Below are 14,407 nucleotides of genomic sequence, written 5' to 3' on the forward strand. Positions count from 1 at the left end.
TAAAGGGAGGTAGGTCCAACTGATATACTACTTTAAAAGATGTGATGGGTGAAAGTGAATAATACTGAGTGTAGGCAAATATATTCAAAGCTGAAATGCATGTACTAGTGGTATATATTGGGTAGTATCTAATAGGGTGTTCAGTAGTACTGAATTGGACCTCTGCTTCTGGGAAGATGGAATAGATGCACCTAAAAATGTCTCTAATTTCAAATGCTAAAGAATTTACTCATTCCACAAATATGTATTGAGTGCTTTATCAAGTGCCAGACATTGACCTTGACTCTAAGTATATGGTAGTGAACAAAACAGACAAAGGCCCTGCTCTCCTGGAGCATATTCTGATGGGAGAGGGGATAGTCAATTGGTGATACATACAATAGGGGAAAAATACAGCAGTAAACAATCAAACAAGTGAACATATGGTACTCCAGTTGGTGATGAGTACAATGGGGAAAATAAAGCAGGAGAGTGGGATTAGGAGATGGTGGAGGAGTGGGGTTATACCGAATGATCAAGGAGACCTCACTGATAAGGTGATATCTGAGTAAAGACCATGATGAAGCATGATGTAGATATCTGTATGAATGAACATTTCAGAAACAGTAAATAACATATAAACCTGTAGCAGAAGTATAACTGAAGAGTTCAAGGAAGCAAGGGAGAGCAGTAGATGAGGTTAAAGAGGCACTGAGGAACAAGATCATGTAGTGCCTTGTAGAACATTACAAAGGCTTTAGCTATTATTTTAAATGCAAGAGGGAAGCTATTGCATGGCTTCAAGAAAAGACGTGACAGATACAACACACATTGGCTGTTACGGTGAGAATGGACTGTCAAGTGTCATGGGTGAGTGCAGGGAGAGCAGTCCGGAGGCTGCTGCAGTAATTCAAGCGAGATGATGGTGGCTTGGACTACGATGCTAGTAGTAGAGTACTGAGAAGTGGTCAGATTGTTGGATTTATTTTGGAAGTAGAAGCAGGATTTCCTGAGATTTCATGTATTTGAGGAACCTCTGTCAAAGATCTGTGAAAACACATTTGCTCTGAGTCCTTGTAGAGCTGGGTGGGCTGTGACTGTGCCTTGGCCTTAGGGAAATCAGTGAAGGTAGGGCCTATTAGGATTTTAGCTCTGGAGATCACAGGCCTTTTCTTTCCCCCGAGGCTCCTTAGCCCACGTTGCTGTCAAGGTGGGGCCTGGGGAAGAGGAAAGTTATGGCCTGAAGAGATGCTGCTGCCAGTGCTGTGAGCTGTGGGATGAGGGGTCATTTATCCTGAGGGCCTTGGCTCCATCTGACTTTGCAGTTCTTCCAGTCTCCCACTGAGCTTTGAAGGTCTCTCTGCACAGAAAAATACAGCCCTGTATCCACTGCAAAAAGGAGCCCCATCACCAGGCAGAAAGTGATTTGATACCAAGGTGGAATGATGAATAGAATTGCCGAACCTAATAGGAGAGGCAGAGGGATGGGAAAAATGACAGCTGTTAAGACAGAAATTTGGAATAAACGCTCAGGTCCCCGGTGAGAAGCCTTTGTGAAGTCACCCAAGCTAAAGGCTGAGGCGAAGGCCAAGAGCAGACAGCTAGCCCCGGAAGGCTTCAGAGGATCTATCCTTCCTCTCTCTGCCTTTCCAAATAAAGCACTGGATCAGCATTTCCCAAAGGATGACCTCAGGCACATCTGTTCTGAAGGACATTAATAGAAGTTATAAAGAAAAAAGGTTTTGTGGTTACCTGGGTTTAGCAAATGCCTTATGAAACCTAGTTTAAAAGTTTCCTTTAAGACAGGACTTCGTGAATACTTTAATCTGAATTATGAATATAAAAGGAGAGGAACAGAGTATGTAGTGCGTTCTGCATCAATTTGATCAATTTGAACCCTTCATTCTGAAAGCCCTCTCAAGGAGTTATGTGATTGGGGAACAGCCTTTGAGAAACATTGAACTAGGGAATCCACAGACCACATCAACAGATCTTCACTCACCACCTCCTCTGAGCCCAGGACTGGGTATTTACTAACCAACATTAGTCTGGCATAAATAGCTTGTGATGCTGACTGAAAGGGTATGATATGGATCCCACAATGTACAATTTCTCAAGAACAGTCAGAAGCCTCTTTCTTTGTACGTAGAGAGAGATTCTCATGCCAACGCAGCTGCTTTGAGCTAAGATTTGAGCTTAGGCTGAGAGGTTCAGTAGGGAGACACAAGCAAGCATAAGACACCTAGAGGGACATATGATAAAGTGGTTTGAATAAGGTGGAAGAGAGGGAGAGTGGCAGTGTCTGGTGGATGGATATGGAGGATGAAAGGGTGGCTTCTGTCCCCTAAGAGTTAAAACTCCAAATGAAGGACACCCATTTCTATAATCCCTGAGAAATGAGCTGGAACAGAGCTGCAAATTCACACAGCAATTAGGTCAAGCTAGAACTTTCCCGTTGATGTCAAACAGGCATACTCGTGAGAACAAAGGTTCTGAAGTACGAAAAAGATCAGTGATCCTCTAACTACCTATCCTTCCAAGGTGTAAAGCTCCTTAAACAGCATTGGTTCCCACCTTGGATAGTGATGGTCACAGGCTGTGATGAGTGCACTGTCTGCCCGATAAATCCCGTGCAGTGGTACTCGCCACTGTGACTGAGGTTTGCTTGTGGGATAGAGAAGGTGGAACGCAGATGGGAAAACGTCTTAGATTTTCCATTCTGGAAGAATATGACCTTATGCAGAGGGCTGTTTTTCCAGCTGTGGCACCTCAGCACGATGGGCTTCCCTTCCTGGAACACGAGGCTGGGGGTCTGGAGCAGCAGCCAGTCTGAAAGACACAAAGGGACCACAGGACCCAGGAGGTCTTGACTCAAATCCGAAACCCAGACCATCCTTACTGGTGGGCCCCTGTGTGTGGAGGGAAGAGCTTAAGTCTGGAATCAGGCACCCCTGGTCTGTAATTCTGGCTCCCTCATGTATGAGCTCTGTGATCTTGGGCAAATAATTTAACTCTTCTGGGCCTCCGTTTCCTCTTATGTGAAAAGAGTCACAATAATACCATTAGCTATCTACAGTAGTTCCTGGCACATAGTAGGTGCTCAGGATATGCTTGTCTTCCTGTTCCTGTCCTGCCCAACAGGCTTCTTTCTGCAGGAAGGATACAGGAGACCCAAGAGTACAGTCCCTTCCCTGAGGGAGGGAGGGAGGGAAGGACTCAGTGGGACATAAGAGACAACATGTGAGGGGGACACAGCAGAGTCAAGTGTCTTTGGGGAAAGTCACGGACATCTAACAAATATTAGCTTATTTGGTGCATGTTAGTAAATATGGAATTTCACTTCAGTGGGGACTTTGGCAGCAGTGACACGGGTGGGCCATTAGCCTGCTGTGTACTTTTTTCCCCCGATTTTCATCCTTTTATTGAGGAAAAAGACATTTAATTTCTTTGTCGTATAGGGAATAGAGGCTAAGGTGGGTACTTATAATCTGACCTCAGCCCACGCATTCCTTTTTCCTAAAGCTATAGGACAGAGTAGAGTTGGAATTGGAAAGAATGGGTAGAAAACAATAGATACGTTGGAAGGGAGCCGGGACATGAGAAAGAAATGACAACAGCCATACGTGTGCTAGTCACCACGATTATTAGCCCCTTCAGCAGATCGGAGTGATGCCAAAAAAGTCTCTACACTGGCCGCTGAGCCTGCCACAAACGCAGGAGAAAATGTTCAATACTGAGGGAGGGAGTGACAATGAAGAGAAAACTCTGGGCCACGGCTACAGTGGGACAACCCAGAGGGAAGGTGGGGAGCACCAGATCTTGCGACTTGGGTCACACAGGCCAGAACACCCCACCTCTCCCACTGGGGAGCCACCACTGCATTCCACCCATTTCCTCCCATGCTGTGTATTCCTCCTCTTGAGGAACTCAGGCCCTGGCTAGAGATTCCACTCCAGGATTGGGTGAGCAGTCCTGGTTCCCTAGACTGCCTCTTTTTTTTTTTTTGCGGTACGCGGGCCTCTCACTGTTGCGGCCTCTCCCATTGTGGAGCACAGGCTCCGGACGTGCAGGCTCAGTGGCCATGACTCACGGGCCCAGCCGCTCCGCGGCATGTGGGATCTTCCCGAACCGGGGCACGAACCCGTGTCCCCAGCATCGGCAGGCGGACTCTCAACCACTGCGCCACCAGGGAAGCCCTAGACTGCCTCTTTTATAAAGGTTGGATTGGGGTAGGTGGGAATGCTGAGAATTGTGAAGATTTTTTGAAATGAAGTAGAACCCAGAGAAAATGTCAAAGCTGCTTGCATGTAGCACCAGCAACCAATTCCCGCACTTCTCCTCCCTGTCTGGGGAATCCCCTCTACTGCAGGTGCACATCATTAGAACAGCACTTGCTTCTCAGCAAAGTCTCTACTGGTACCAGGTTGTAACCTGGACAGTGGAAGGGGCAGCCTTAGGCTGGTTTGTGCAAGAGGGCCATCTTAGGTCTCCTCGAGGACAATTTCTTGGTGCAGATCATGAGGGCAGGGCCGAGCTTCATGTTCACGGCACTCATGAGGTGTTCTTTAAGTCAAAAAAGGGCCTTTCCATCCATCTCCTGGGAACAAAACTCTGCAATCTCCTGGAAGCCTTGTAGAGAAGCAATAAACTCATACACCTCCTCTGCACTCCAGTGGCTAAGATTACTGGACAGGAACACAGGGTTGATGCAGTGAATCCTGGTGTAGGCACAGCTGTATGGAGGTTCCCTGGGTCACATTCCCCATGTCCATCTCTCACCGATAAAGGCCCAGGGACATTGGAGAGAGTTCTTTACCATGACTGAAATTCTCTGAAGCCCAGCTAGAGTCCTCCTGACCCCTGTGGCACTTGCCCTGGATCTTAGCATGGGTGATGGCAGAGGAGCTGCAGCAGCGTCCACACTGGTGAACACAAGGCATAGTGGGCTTCCGGAAACTTTTTCATGTTTCTCCTCTTCAACCAGAACTGGCAGCTACAGTTCACACTGTACCTTTTAGTACAAGTCATGGAGCAGAAACTCTTGGAGTCACAAAACTGTTCTCCAGGACTGTACTTCCCACAGTGCTGGAACTTCAGGAGATTTGTCTTCTGGACTACTCAGCAGATGGGCTCTCCCCTCCCCAGGGGCCACCTGACTGATTCTCATTCAGCCCTGTCGGGAGGCCAGTCTGTAGTGGCTTTTCAGTAATGGAGAACAGCACACTGGGACAGGTTCTGCTCCGTCCTGGATACCAAAGCCCTCAATCATGTGGGTGAGCATCTGGGGCTTCACAATGGCTTGTGGAGGTTTGTTTGAGTCACCATTTATCTGGACACCATGGCTAGTGTAGGAGGAGGTGCTGATGGGCAGGGGCCACGGCTGCTAATTCACTGCTTGGTGAATTAGCATTCCCACTGGTCACTAGTTCAGCTTCTTCTCCAAGCCTGCTCTCCTCCTCCGTGGCCTTGGGGCTCTCTGCTACTGGAGAAGCCCTGGCAGGAGCACGGAACCCAACGTGGAGACGTCATCGCCCTCCTCCTTGCATTTGACAGCCAGCGTCTGGGTTTGCCCGGCAGGTGCACGGACTGCATGCAGAAGACAACAGGGACCTGGACTGTGGTGAGGCTTGTGGCTGCTGCTGGACCAGCTGGAGAGGTGTAGCTGTGGGGAGGGTACCGGAGCTGATGGTGCTGGAGCTGTCGCCAGTGGTAGATAACAATCTGCTGCCACATTGCCACCTGTTTCTCCAAGAGCTGGATCTGTTGCTGTTGCTAAATCAGTGAATGGGGCTGGATCTGTGTGTGGTGACTGAGCTAGTAAGGGTCTGGCTGGGAGCAGGCGCAGCTGTCCTGTCTTGCTGACCACTCCCACCTGCTTCTGTCTTCTTGGCCACTGCACTAGCTGCCCTGGATCAGTCACTGTTGGGGATGCAGGCAAGGGCTCCACCACTCCTGTGCCTTTCCTGGGAGAGCTCCAAGCACCACCTATTCCTGAGGAGGGCCACTGACCCAAAGGCCCAGGTGGGTGGCCACTTCCGCCTGGACCCATGTATCTTTGAATGCTCTTCCCACTGCCCCACCAGCTGGACTAAGGCTAAAGAACTGGCCTGAGGCCCTAGAGGGAGCCTGAGCCACAGCTAGGGCCTGGCTAGAGGCCTGGGGGAGGCTAAACATGGGAATAGCTATTCTGGGTGGAGCTTTGGGCTGAGCCTGTTGTTCCTCAGTGCCAAGGTCTTTACCTAAGCTGCATCTACATGGACTCCAGCAGCCTGAGCAGACAGCCCCTCCTGCTGGAGTACTGCCACTGCCCTAATAGGCAAAAGGATGAGTTGAGAAGCTAGAGGCACATTCTGGGCCAAGGTCTGCTTTACCTGGAATAGGTTTCCCAGCTGTGGTCCTAGATACATCTGGGCCTGGGACAGGTTGAGGGGGAGGAGGTGGTGTTCCCCAGTAGCACACATTGGGTCAAAGTGGTAGCACTGGGAGAGTTCACTCCGGGATTGGCTGGTGAGTTGGGAGGCTGATGCTGTGGCCAGATTGACTGAGGCCTGGGTGGTGCTCAGCTGCTGCGTTGTGCTGGTGTTTGGGGGAGCTGCCCTGCTGGCTGCCAGCAGTTGTGGCCACTAGATAGCAGCCAGGCTATGCAGCTGGGCCTGCTGAGCTGCTGCTGGACACGAACTGGTAGAGATACTGAGGCCCACGGAGCTGCCGCTGCAGTGCCTGCTCTGCCTGCTGTTCATACCGTGGCACTGAGCTGTCTGGGAATGAGCGCTACCACCTGAGTAGGGACTCCCAGTGGTGCAGTCGGCGTTCTGTTGACTCTAGTCTCCATGATAGTGTTTCAGGGTCCCCAAGGCTGGTGCTCTGGCGCCAGGCCTTCACATCTAGCTCTTCACCTAGGTCCTTCAGGGTGGTGTCCACCTCATGTGCCAGGGTTCCTTGTCAACGCACCTGCTGGTCGGGTGGGAACTTGCTCAGTCTCGGGGGAGGGATCCCTCACCTCCACCCCTTCCTAGAGAGGCAGGAGCACTGAGGTTGAGGCCCTGCCAGGCCTCTGGGGCTTCCCTCCAGGACTGTCTTTTCCTGCTGAGCACAGAGGGTAGAGATTGCAGGCCTGGAGCTGCAGGCCCACTGGGCCTAGATACCTTCGAGGAGAATCTGAGAGTTGGGTGAGGGAAGGGGACTAAGTGAAGAATAGCAATGACAATATTCATCATAATCACACTGCAGCTTTTCTCTGTGGAGAATGTTTTCTTGCCAGGAGCTTTGGAGGATCATTGATCTGTTCAGCAAACATCTATTAAGCCGTGTCCCATGCCTGGGGCTGGATATAAAAGGTGGTTAAGACACAACTTTCACCTCAAGCTGCACAGAGGGCACGGGGGCAGGGAAATGCTGATTCTCACCAGAACCTGATAGGGGATAGAACCTGACAGCAGTGGTATCTCCACTGAGCTGATGAGGAAACTGACGCTCAAAGGTAAACGAAATCATCATGTTTACATGGCTTTAATTTCCAGGGCTAGGATTCAGTTGTGGTCTGTCTCTGCACTTGACTCTGCCATAAAAATGGAAGGATTTCTATGAATTAGGGATTTCCTTCTGCTTCTCTCATACCCAGCTGACTGTCAGTGGCCTTGTCACCTTCTTGCTCAGTCAGCACCGAGACAACACAGCCCAACATATTCTGAGAAATCTCTTCCACCTCACCACACATACTAAGCAATGGGGTGCGTGAAAAGGGAAATGAGTGGACAAAAACCCCTTCAAACAACTCACAGCCATGCTTCCCGGTAAGCAGGCAATTCCCCTTTCCAAAAAACCTCTGCCACGTAACAGATTTCTTCTATCCTTGTTCTCCCAGACTCTCCCAGGCCTTCCTCCACTGACCGGAAATCACATCCAGATGCACAGGGTCGCTGAGGCTGGTCTGCTCTCTCTGACACCTGTAGTCCCCGCTGTCATTGCTGCTGGCCTTAAAGCTATAGCTGGACTGGTTCTGGCTCTGGATGAAGCTCCCATTATGGAACCACAGGGTGAGGTTGCCTTCATACAGGTTGGTCCCCTGACACATCAGCGTCACGTAATCCTCCTTGAGCACGTTGATCCACGCAGGCTGAATGTTCACCACAGACTTCGGGAGACCTGCTGAGGGCCAGAGAGAGAAGGCAGCCTGAGGAAAGGGACCCCAAGGGCCTAAGCAGACCCCAAATCTCAGATGATGGAAAACTGTGGCCATGCTGGAGACATCAAGAGAGGAACCCAACCCAGAACTGTTGTGCAACCAAAGGCAGCTCCTCCCACTCATGCAGCCCAAACAGGGGCCCCCAGGAACCCAGGTTCTCTCAGGGAGCTTGCCTCCTTCCCAGGGGAGAGTACAAGAGGTACGGGAATGGGAGAGGGGGCAAGCATATACACACACACACACACACGCACACACAAACACACTACACATACATCCTTAGGGGAATCACTTTCCTCCCCTGTAAGCTGAGGCATTTGGACACTAGTGGATAAACTCTCTGCACAGCCGGAAGAAAACAAATGGGGACATCTGGTGGAGGTGCCAGGCTGAGAGTCAGACACCACGTTTCTGTTCTGACTTCTTCCATTCTTTTTGTTTAAGATGTATTTATTTCTAAATAAAAAGAAATAAATACATTTTTTAAAAAAGAGTGGAAGGAGTCAGATCAACAACAACAAAAAGCTGTATTTATTTATTTATTTTTGGGCTGTGTCGGGTCTTAGTTGCGGCATGAGGGATCTTCGTTACGGTGCGCGATCTTTCCTTTTGGTGCGCGGGCTTCTTTCTAGTTATGGCGTGTGGGTTTTCTCTTCTGTAATTGTGACACACAGGCTCTATAGTTTGTGGCCCGTGGGCTCCAGCTGAGGCACAGGCTTAGCTTCCTGACCAGGGATTGAAACCTGCGTCCCCTGCATTGTAAAGCAGATTCTTTACCACTGGACCACCAGAGAAGTCCCCATTCTTTCTCCTTTAGAATAGACCTGTCCTGACACCCAAGCACAGAGGAGTCTCTGTGGCCTCAGAAGAATAAGAAAGAGGAGAAAGGTTGGCAGGCCAGTCTAGGGAGCCCTGCGTTCAGTGGCCCAGGTAGAGCCCCATCCCACTACCAGTCCTGGGAGGTGGAGAGGTTAGTGGTGCAGAGAAAGCAGTGCCCAGCAGTGTTCATCCCACCAGAACTGGTGGTATCTCCTATTTGTGTCCAGGGGAACAGGCCCTGAAGCCTTCAGATACATGAAAAGTAAAAGATTTATCAATGCAGACATAAAGTGAGGAAAATACAACAGCAGCAGAGCAAATTAACTAACGTGCCAGATATGTTATGGGGATAACATAAGCAGATCATGTGATTTTGTATGCAACTGAAACTAAAATGGCCTGGGCTTGTGATTTAGTTTGGAAAGAGGAAGGCGACTGAGACAGAGGACAGTTATATTCTGTGACAGAATCTGTGAGGTCTCACCGTAACAGAAGCATAAGGGCTGAGGCACTTGTGCCCCATGGCTGTGCATCCTCGGCTTCCCTGGGAGGAAGGAAAGGGGTGGACACAGCGGGGGTGGGGCAGGGCACCTTGTGGGAGCAATTACTCTTTCCTGGCTCTACCTCGGTCCTGGATTGCTGGTGCACCTAGAGCACCTCCAGACAGGGTGCAGGGAGCAGAGAGAGGGTAGCTGGGGGAGGGAGAGGATGTGGTGAGCAGTTACCAGGTTTCCCAACAACAGGAGCTGTAAAAGAGAAAGCAAAGATCAGCCTGGTGTTCAGATATGATGATACATCATTATAAATAATCACCTCCTTGCAAATCCCCTTAACTCTCTTGATGGTCTCTGTCTGCATTATGTTCACCTGGGTTTCCACGTCTTTACTTGTTCAGCTGTGTGTTAATGAAATTACCACACAGGGGCCAGATTGGTATCTCTATAAATGTACTGTCTCCACCTTCAGAAAGACTAAATTGCCATTCTGACACTAGTAAATTTGCTCTGCTGCGCTTGGTCTTTTCTTCACTTCTGTCTGCAGTGCAAGGAGGTATGCATGATTCCTCTGGTCCCACAACTGATTCTAGAATTGCCTGGCTTATGTATTCTCTGATCCCCATTCCCTGGATAACCCACACCCTCCTGTGCTTTTGCCCAGGGGAATCTCCTTTCACATAAAGAGAATAGGCTTCTGCTGCCTGAAGTGGTTTCAGGGGCAAAGAGAACAGCCACTGCACCCAACCATGTGTTTTACTGCTTCCCCCCACCTCCTATTGGCCTAAGACAGCATTAGCCCTCCCGCCTAAGATACGGTCCCAGTGAAACACAATTTCTAAGGAAGGTAAACACCTTGGCCACTCATTAGTCCTTCAAGTCTAGGTCATTAGACTTTGCTCGCAGCTGGCTCCGCTCTGGGGGGTGGCAGAGCACCAGGGACCTGGGTGCCCAGTGAAATTGGGCAAAAGACTTAAAAAAAAATGAACTCTGCTGGGCTCCCCTGGTGGTGCAGTGGTTAAGGATCCACCTGCCAATGCAGGGGACATGGGTTTGAGCCCAGATCCAGGAAGATCCCACATGCCGCGGAGCAACTAAGCCCGTGAGCCACAACTACTGAGCCCGCGTGCCTAGAGCCTGTGCTCCGCAACAAGAGAAGCCACCGCAATGAGAAGCCCACGCACCGCAACAAAGAGTCGCCCCTGCTCACCGCAACTAGAGAAAGCCCGCGTGCAGCACGAAAGATCCAACTCAGCCAAAAATAAATAAATTAACTAATTTAAAAAAAAAAGAACTCTGCCAATTTCATAATTTGCCAAGGCCAGCAAGGTTGTCAGAATCTGATTTTCATCAGCCTGCCTTCGCCCTCCGGACGTCCCTGACGTGCTTCACGCGCCAGCCCTCCTCCTTGCCCAAGCCCAGCCCCAACCGAGATGACAGCAGCTGAGTTGGAAAAGCCTGCCTGCCTCTGTCCCTGCTCCACTGCCCCTCCTGGGGACCCTGCCTCACCCAGGGATAGCAGAGCCGTCCACAGTAGCATGTGGCCCAAAGGATGGCAGGATGTGCAGTCAGCTCGGTCACTCCTGGCAGCAGGGAGGGCTACGAATGAGGGGATCCCCATCACCTCCTGGAGCGAGCAGGTTGGCTCTGACAGCCCAGCACAGCAGGCACAGACTTCTCTCGAGGCTTCACAGATTCCACCCCAGAGAACAGACAGGTTCTGGAGTCCAAAAGAGGAAGTGAAAAGAAGTGTTGTTTTTGTCATTGGCTCCTCCCCTTCCACCCTCTTTCGTCTCAACTTTTCCCTCCCAGAAGTTTCAGGGTTTCCCAGAATCAATCTGGCTGAGTCCCACTCCAAATTCACAGAAAATGTGGAAACTGGGAAGCACATTCTCCTCTTCCTCTGGGGCCACAGCTGGGCTCAGCCTCTGGGAGCAAGAGGGGAATAAATGGTCACCCAAACTCAGCTCAGAACCTCCTGTCTGTCTCTCTGCTTAGAAAAGGCGATGGAGGACAGTGTGTCAGCAGACTCCCCATACTTCTAGATCTATTTAGAGGCACAAACACTGGCATCAGACTCCTCCTGAGATCGAACATAGCGACTTGAGGCCAGCCCCCACCATTTGATTTTCTTTATTATCATAATCCTGACTCTGTTTTGGATTGTGGAACAAGGACAAAGACGTGTGTCACAGTGGCAACAGGATGATCACAGCCATCCTCTTATTCCCCTTTGTCGTTCACTCTTGTACTCATTCCTCCGACAAATATCTTTGGGCAGCTATTAGTGCCCTGGTTCTTTATCTTTCTTACCCATCACTGTTCTTATCACTATGGCATGGTCAAGAGCAGGGCGTTAGAGCTGCGTAAGTCTAATTTTGAATGACAGGTAGCTTCTCAGAACTACAGATTCCTCATCTGTATAAATGAAGATTAGCCTTCCTGTCCTTCAAGCAGGGTTCCTCAGCCTCAGTACTATTGACATTTGGGGCCAAATAATTCTCATTGGGAGGACCTGTCCTATACACTGTAGGATGTTTAGCAGCATCCCTGACCTCTACCCACTAGATGTCAGGGGCACCCCCTAGTTGTGAAAATAAAAATGTCTCTAGACATTGGCAAATGTTCTCTTGGGGGCAACATTGCCCCTGGTTGAGAACCACCGCACTCAAGGTTTTTGAAAATTAAAAGAGAATTTGCGTGCTAGCAAAGTCCCTGGTTTCGTTGTGGGTATCCAGTCAATGCTAGTTTCCCTTTTTTGCTTTCTGTTGTCACCCTCATTGACACTTGTTCACCCTCAACATCCCCAGAACATGAGTTGCTCTGGGATCTCTCTTGCGGCCCTTTGCTGGGGCCTCTCTCCCAAAAGCTCTCTGAGGAAGCAAGCTGTAATATTCAAGGAAATGACATTTTGAAACCTGTTCTTACACTCTGTGGTCTTCAGAAACCTCAACAGCCCCACTCCTTTGGCCAAGGCTTTACTACTTGCCCCGTTCTACCCCACCTGCCAACCCCAATCTACCTCCAGCCCTTATCTGATTTTTAGGTGAAAAAATTCCTTTAACCACTGAAAAGACTTCCGTGAGCTGACATAACACCTTAAAGGTTAATTTATATAATGGGACCCACACATTGGAGCCACCCCAGTGGACCAGACCACATCATAAATCTAAACCTAAGTCAGCCTGCACTTAACAGGAAAAACCTGTCCAGGGATGTAACATACACCAATCACAATCCTCCAACTCAGCTTTACTTAGCTTACCTTACTCTAGAAATCAGGACCTGTTAGCCTTATAAGGAAATTCCCAACCTCCTAGCCAGTCATGCCCTGTTTCCACATTGCATCTTCTAAAGCTCTATAAAACTTGGTCTTGCCCAAATCCCTTGGGAAGAGTTCTCCACTGCTTATGAGGAACTGTACTACCTCAATCCATGGCTTGTTTTCCCTTGAATAATCTCGTAACTAAATTGTTTTAGTTTTATCATTGGACAGGTCAGGCATATCTCATTTTATTGTGCTAACTTAACTGCACTTTGCAGATATTGCATTTTTTACAAATTGAAGGTTTGTGGCAACCCTCGTTGAGTAAGTCTATTGGTACCATTTTTCCCAACTGCTTTTGGCTCACCTTGTGTCTCTGTGTCATATTTTAGTAATTCTCACAATATTTTGAACTTTTTCGTTATTATTATGTGTTATAATGATCTGTGATCAGTGATCTTTGATGTTATTATTGAAATTGTTTTGGTATTTTCAGCAATAAGGTCATCGTAAATTAAGGTATGTATATTGTTTTATAGACATGATGCTATTGCACACTTCATAGACTATGGTGTAAACGTAACTTTCATATGTGCTGGGAAACCAAAAAATTTGTGTGACTCGTTTTATTGCAATATTGGCTTTATTGCAGTGGTCTGGAAGCGAACCTGCAATCTCTCCAAGGTATGGCCTGTATTGTCAATGAGGTGTGATGTGAAAACAGCCACTGAAGATTCCCGGGCTGGCTCCTAGATGAAGGTGAAGGTTCCTACAGAGCCACTTTAGTTTGCTACCTCTCCAGCTGCTCTCCAGTATCTCTGGCAATTTCTCTCAGATCGAGCTCCACCTAGTTCCCACTTGGAGCTCAAGTTTGTTTGTTCTAATCCTTTTAGGTGGAAATTTGGGGTGTGAGAGACTTCAGATATTTCATGGGGAGACCTAGTAGGCCACAACATTTGAGTTTATGCCCAATCTCAGCAACAGTGTAAGCACCTTCAGGAGGTACTGACATATCTCAGGAACAGTGCTCAAGCAGTCAGAAACAGTAAGTCTGGTTGAACAAGGGAGAATTATTTAAATGAGGGAAAATAATAGGAGCCCCTGAAGCAAAAGAAAGCATGATGGCATCTATTAGGAAACTCACAAAGCTTGAGGTAAGTCCACAGCATAAACTGCTGGGGGACCTGGGAAATTGAATTGAGACAATAAATTTGGACTATTTTGACCAAAAGCACATCAAAATCTAAGTAGGCAAGTCAAACTATTGAAAGACATTACAGCATCTGCCACTGTAAAGAGATATTCTCATTAAAGGAATAAAGATCTACTACTGGGCTTCCCTGGTGGCGCAGTGGTTGAGAGTCCGCCTGCCGATGCAGGGGACACGGGTTCGTGCCCCGGTCCGGGAAGCTCCCACATGCCACGGAGTGGCTGGGCCCATGAGCCATGGCCACTGTCCCTGCGCGTCTGGAGCCTGTGCTCTGCAACTGGAGAGGCCACAACAGTGAGAGGCCCGCGTACCGCAAAAAAAAAAAAAAAAAAAAAAAATCTACTACTATAGGAATCTTGAAAACCAAATCAACAAAATTGGTGGCCACAGATCAAACACTTAAATGCTGTCAGAGGGCTCACCACCTCACTCTCAGACTGCTGGGCTAGGATAAGTTG

General features: G+C 48.9%; 1 protein-coding gene and 1 pseudogene across 2 annotated transcripts; both read right to left on the reverse strand.

Annotated features, from left to right (window-relative positions):
- Positions 1–243: 243 nt before the first annotated feature.
- On the reverse strand, positions 244–11,426 carry LOC308629116 (low affinity immunoglobulin gamma Fc region receptor II-like). The gene is made up of 4 exons (XM_081256629.1): positions 10,984–11,426; positions 7,870–8,127; positions 2,554–2,808; positions 244–1,443 (listed from the first exon to the last, which is right to left on the reverse strand). Exons 1-4 carry the CDS (start codon positions 11,363–11,365, stop codon positions 1,265–1,267), a joined length of 1,074 nt encoding a protein of 357 aa, XP_081112755.1. The 5' UTR covers positions 11,366–11,426; the 3' UTR covers positions 244–1,264.
- LOC308612497 (polyhomeotic-like protein 1) lies at positions 4,433–7,764 on the reverse strand (annotated as a pseudogene). The gene is made up of 3 exons: positions 7,759–7,764; positions 6,931–6,991; positions 4,433–6,737 (listed from the first exon to the last, which is right to left on the reverse strand). The product of its transcript is annotated as a polyhomeotic-like protein 1 (transcript).
- Positions 11,427–14,407: the final 2,981 nt, after the last annotated feature.

Source organism: Mesoplodon bidens (assembly GCF_964165515.1).
Source record: "Mesoplodon bidens genome assembly, chromosome: 2".
NCBI lineage: Eukaryota > Metazoa > Chordata > Mammalia > Artiodactyla > Ziphiidae > Mesoplodon > Mesoplodon bidens.

Excerpts from the sequence above, each read along its gene's own strand:
- LOC308629116 (XM_081256629.1), bottom strand. The coding sequence starts at position 11,365 with ATGTGCTTCCCAGTTTCCACATTTTCTGTGAATTTGGAGTGGGACTCA. Across the intron at positions 8,128-10,983 it reads GACGGCTCTGCTATCCCTGG|CAGGTCTCCCGAAGTCTGTG; the intron begins GTGAGGCAGGGT and ends TCTGGCCCTCAG. Across the intron at positions 2,809-7,869 it reads GCATCTGGATGTGATTTCCG|ACTGGCTGCTGCTCCAGACC; the intron begins GTCAGTGGAGGA and ends TGTGTCTTTCAG.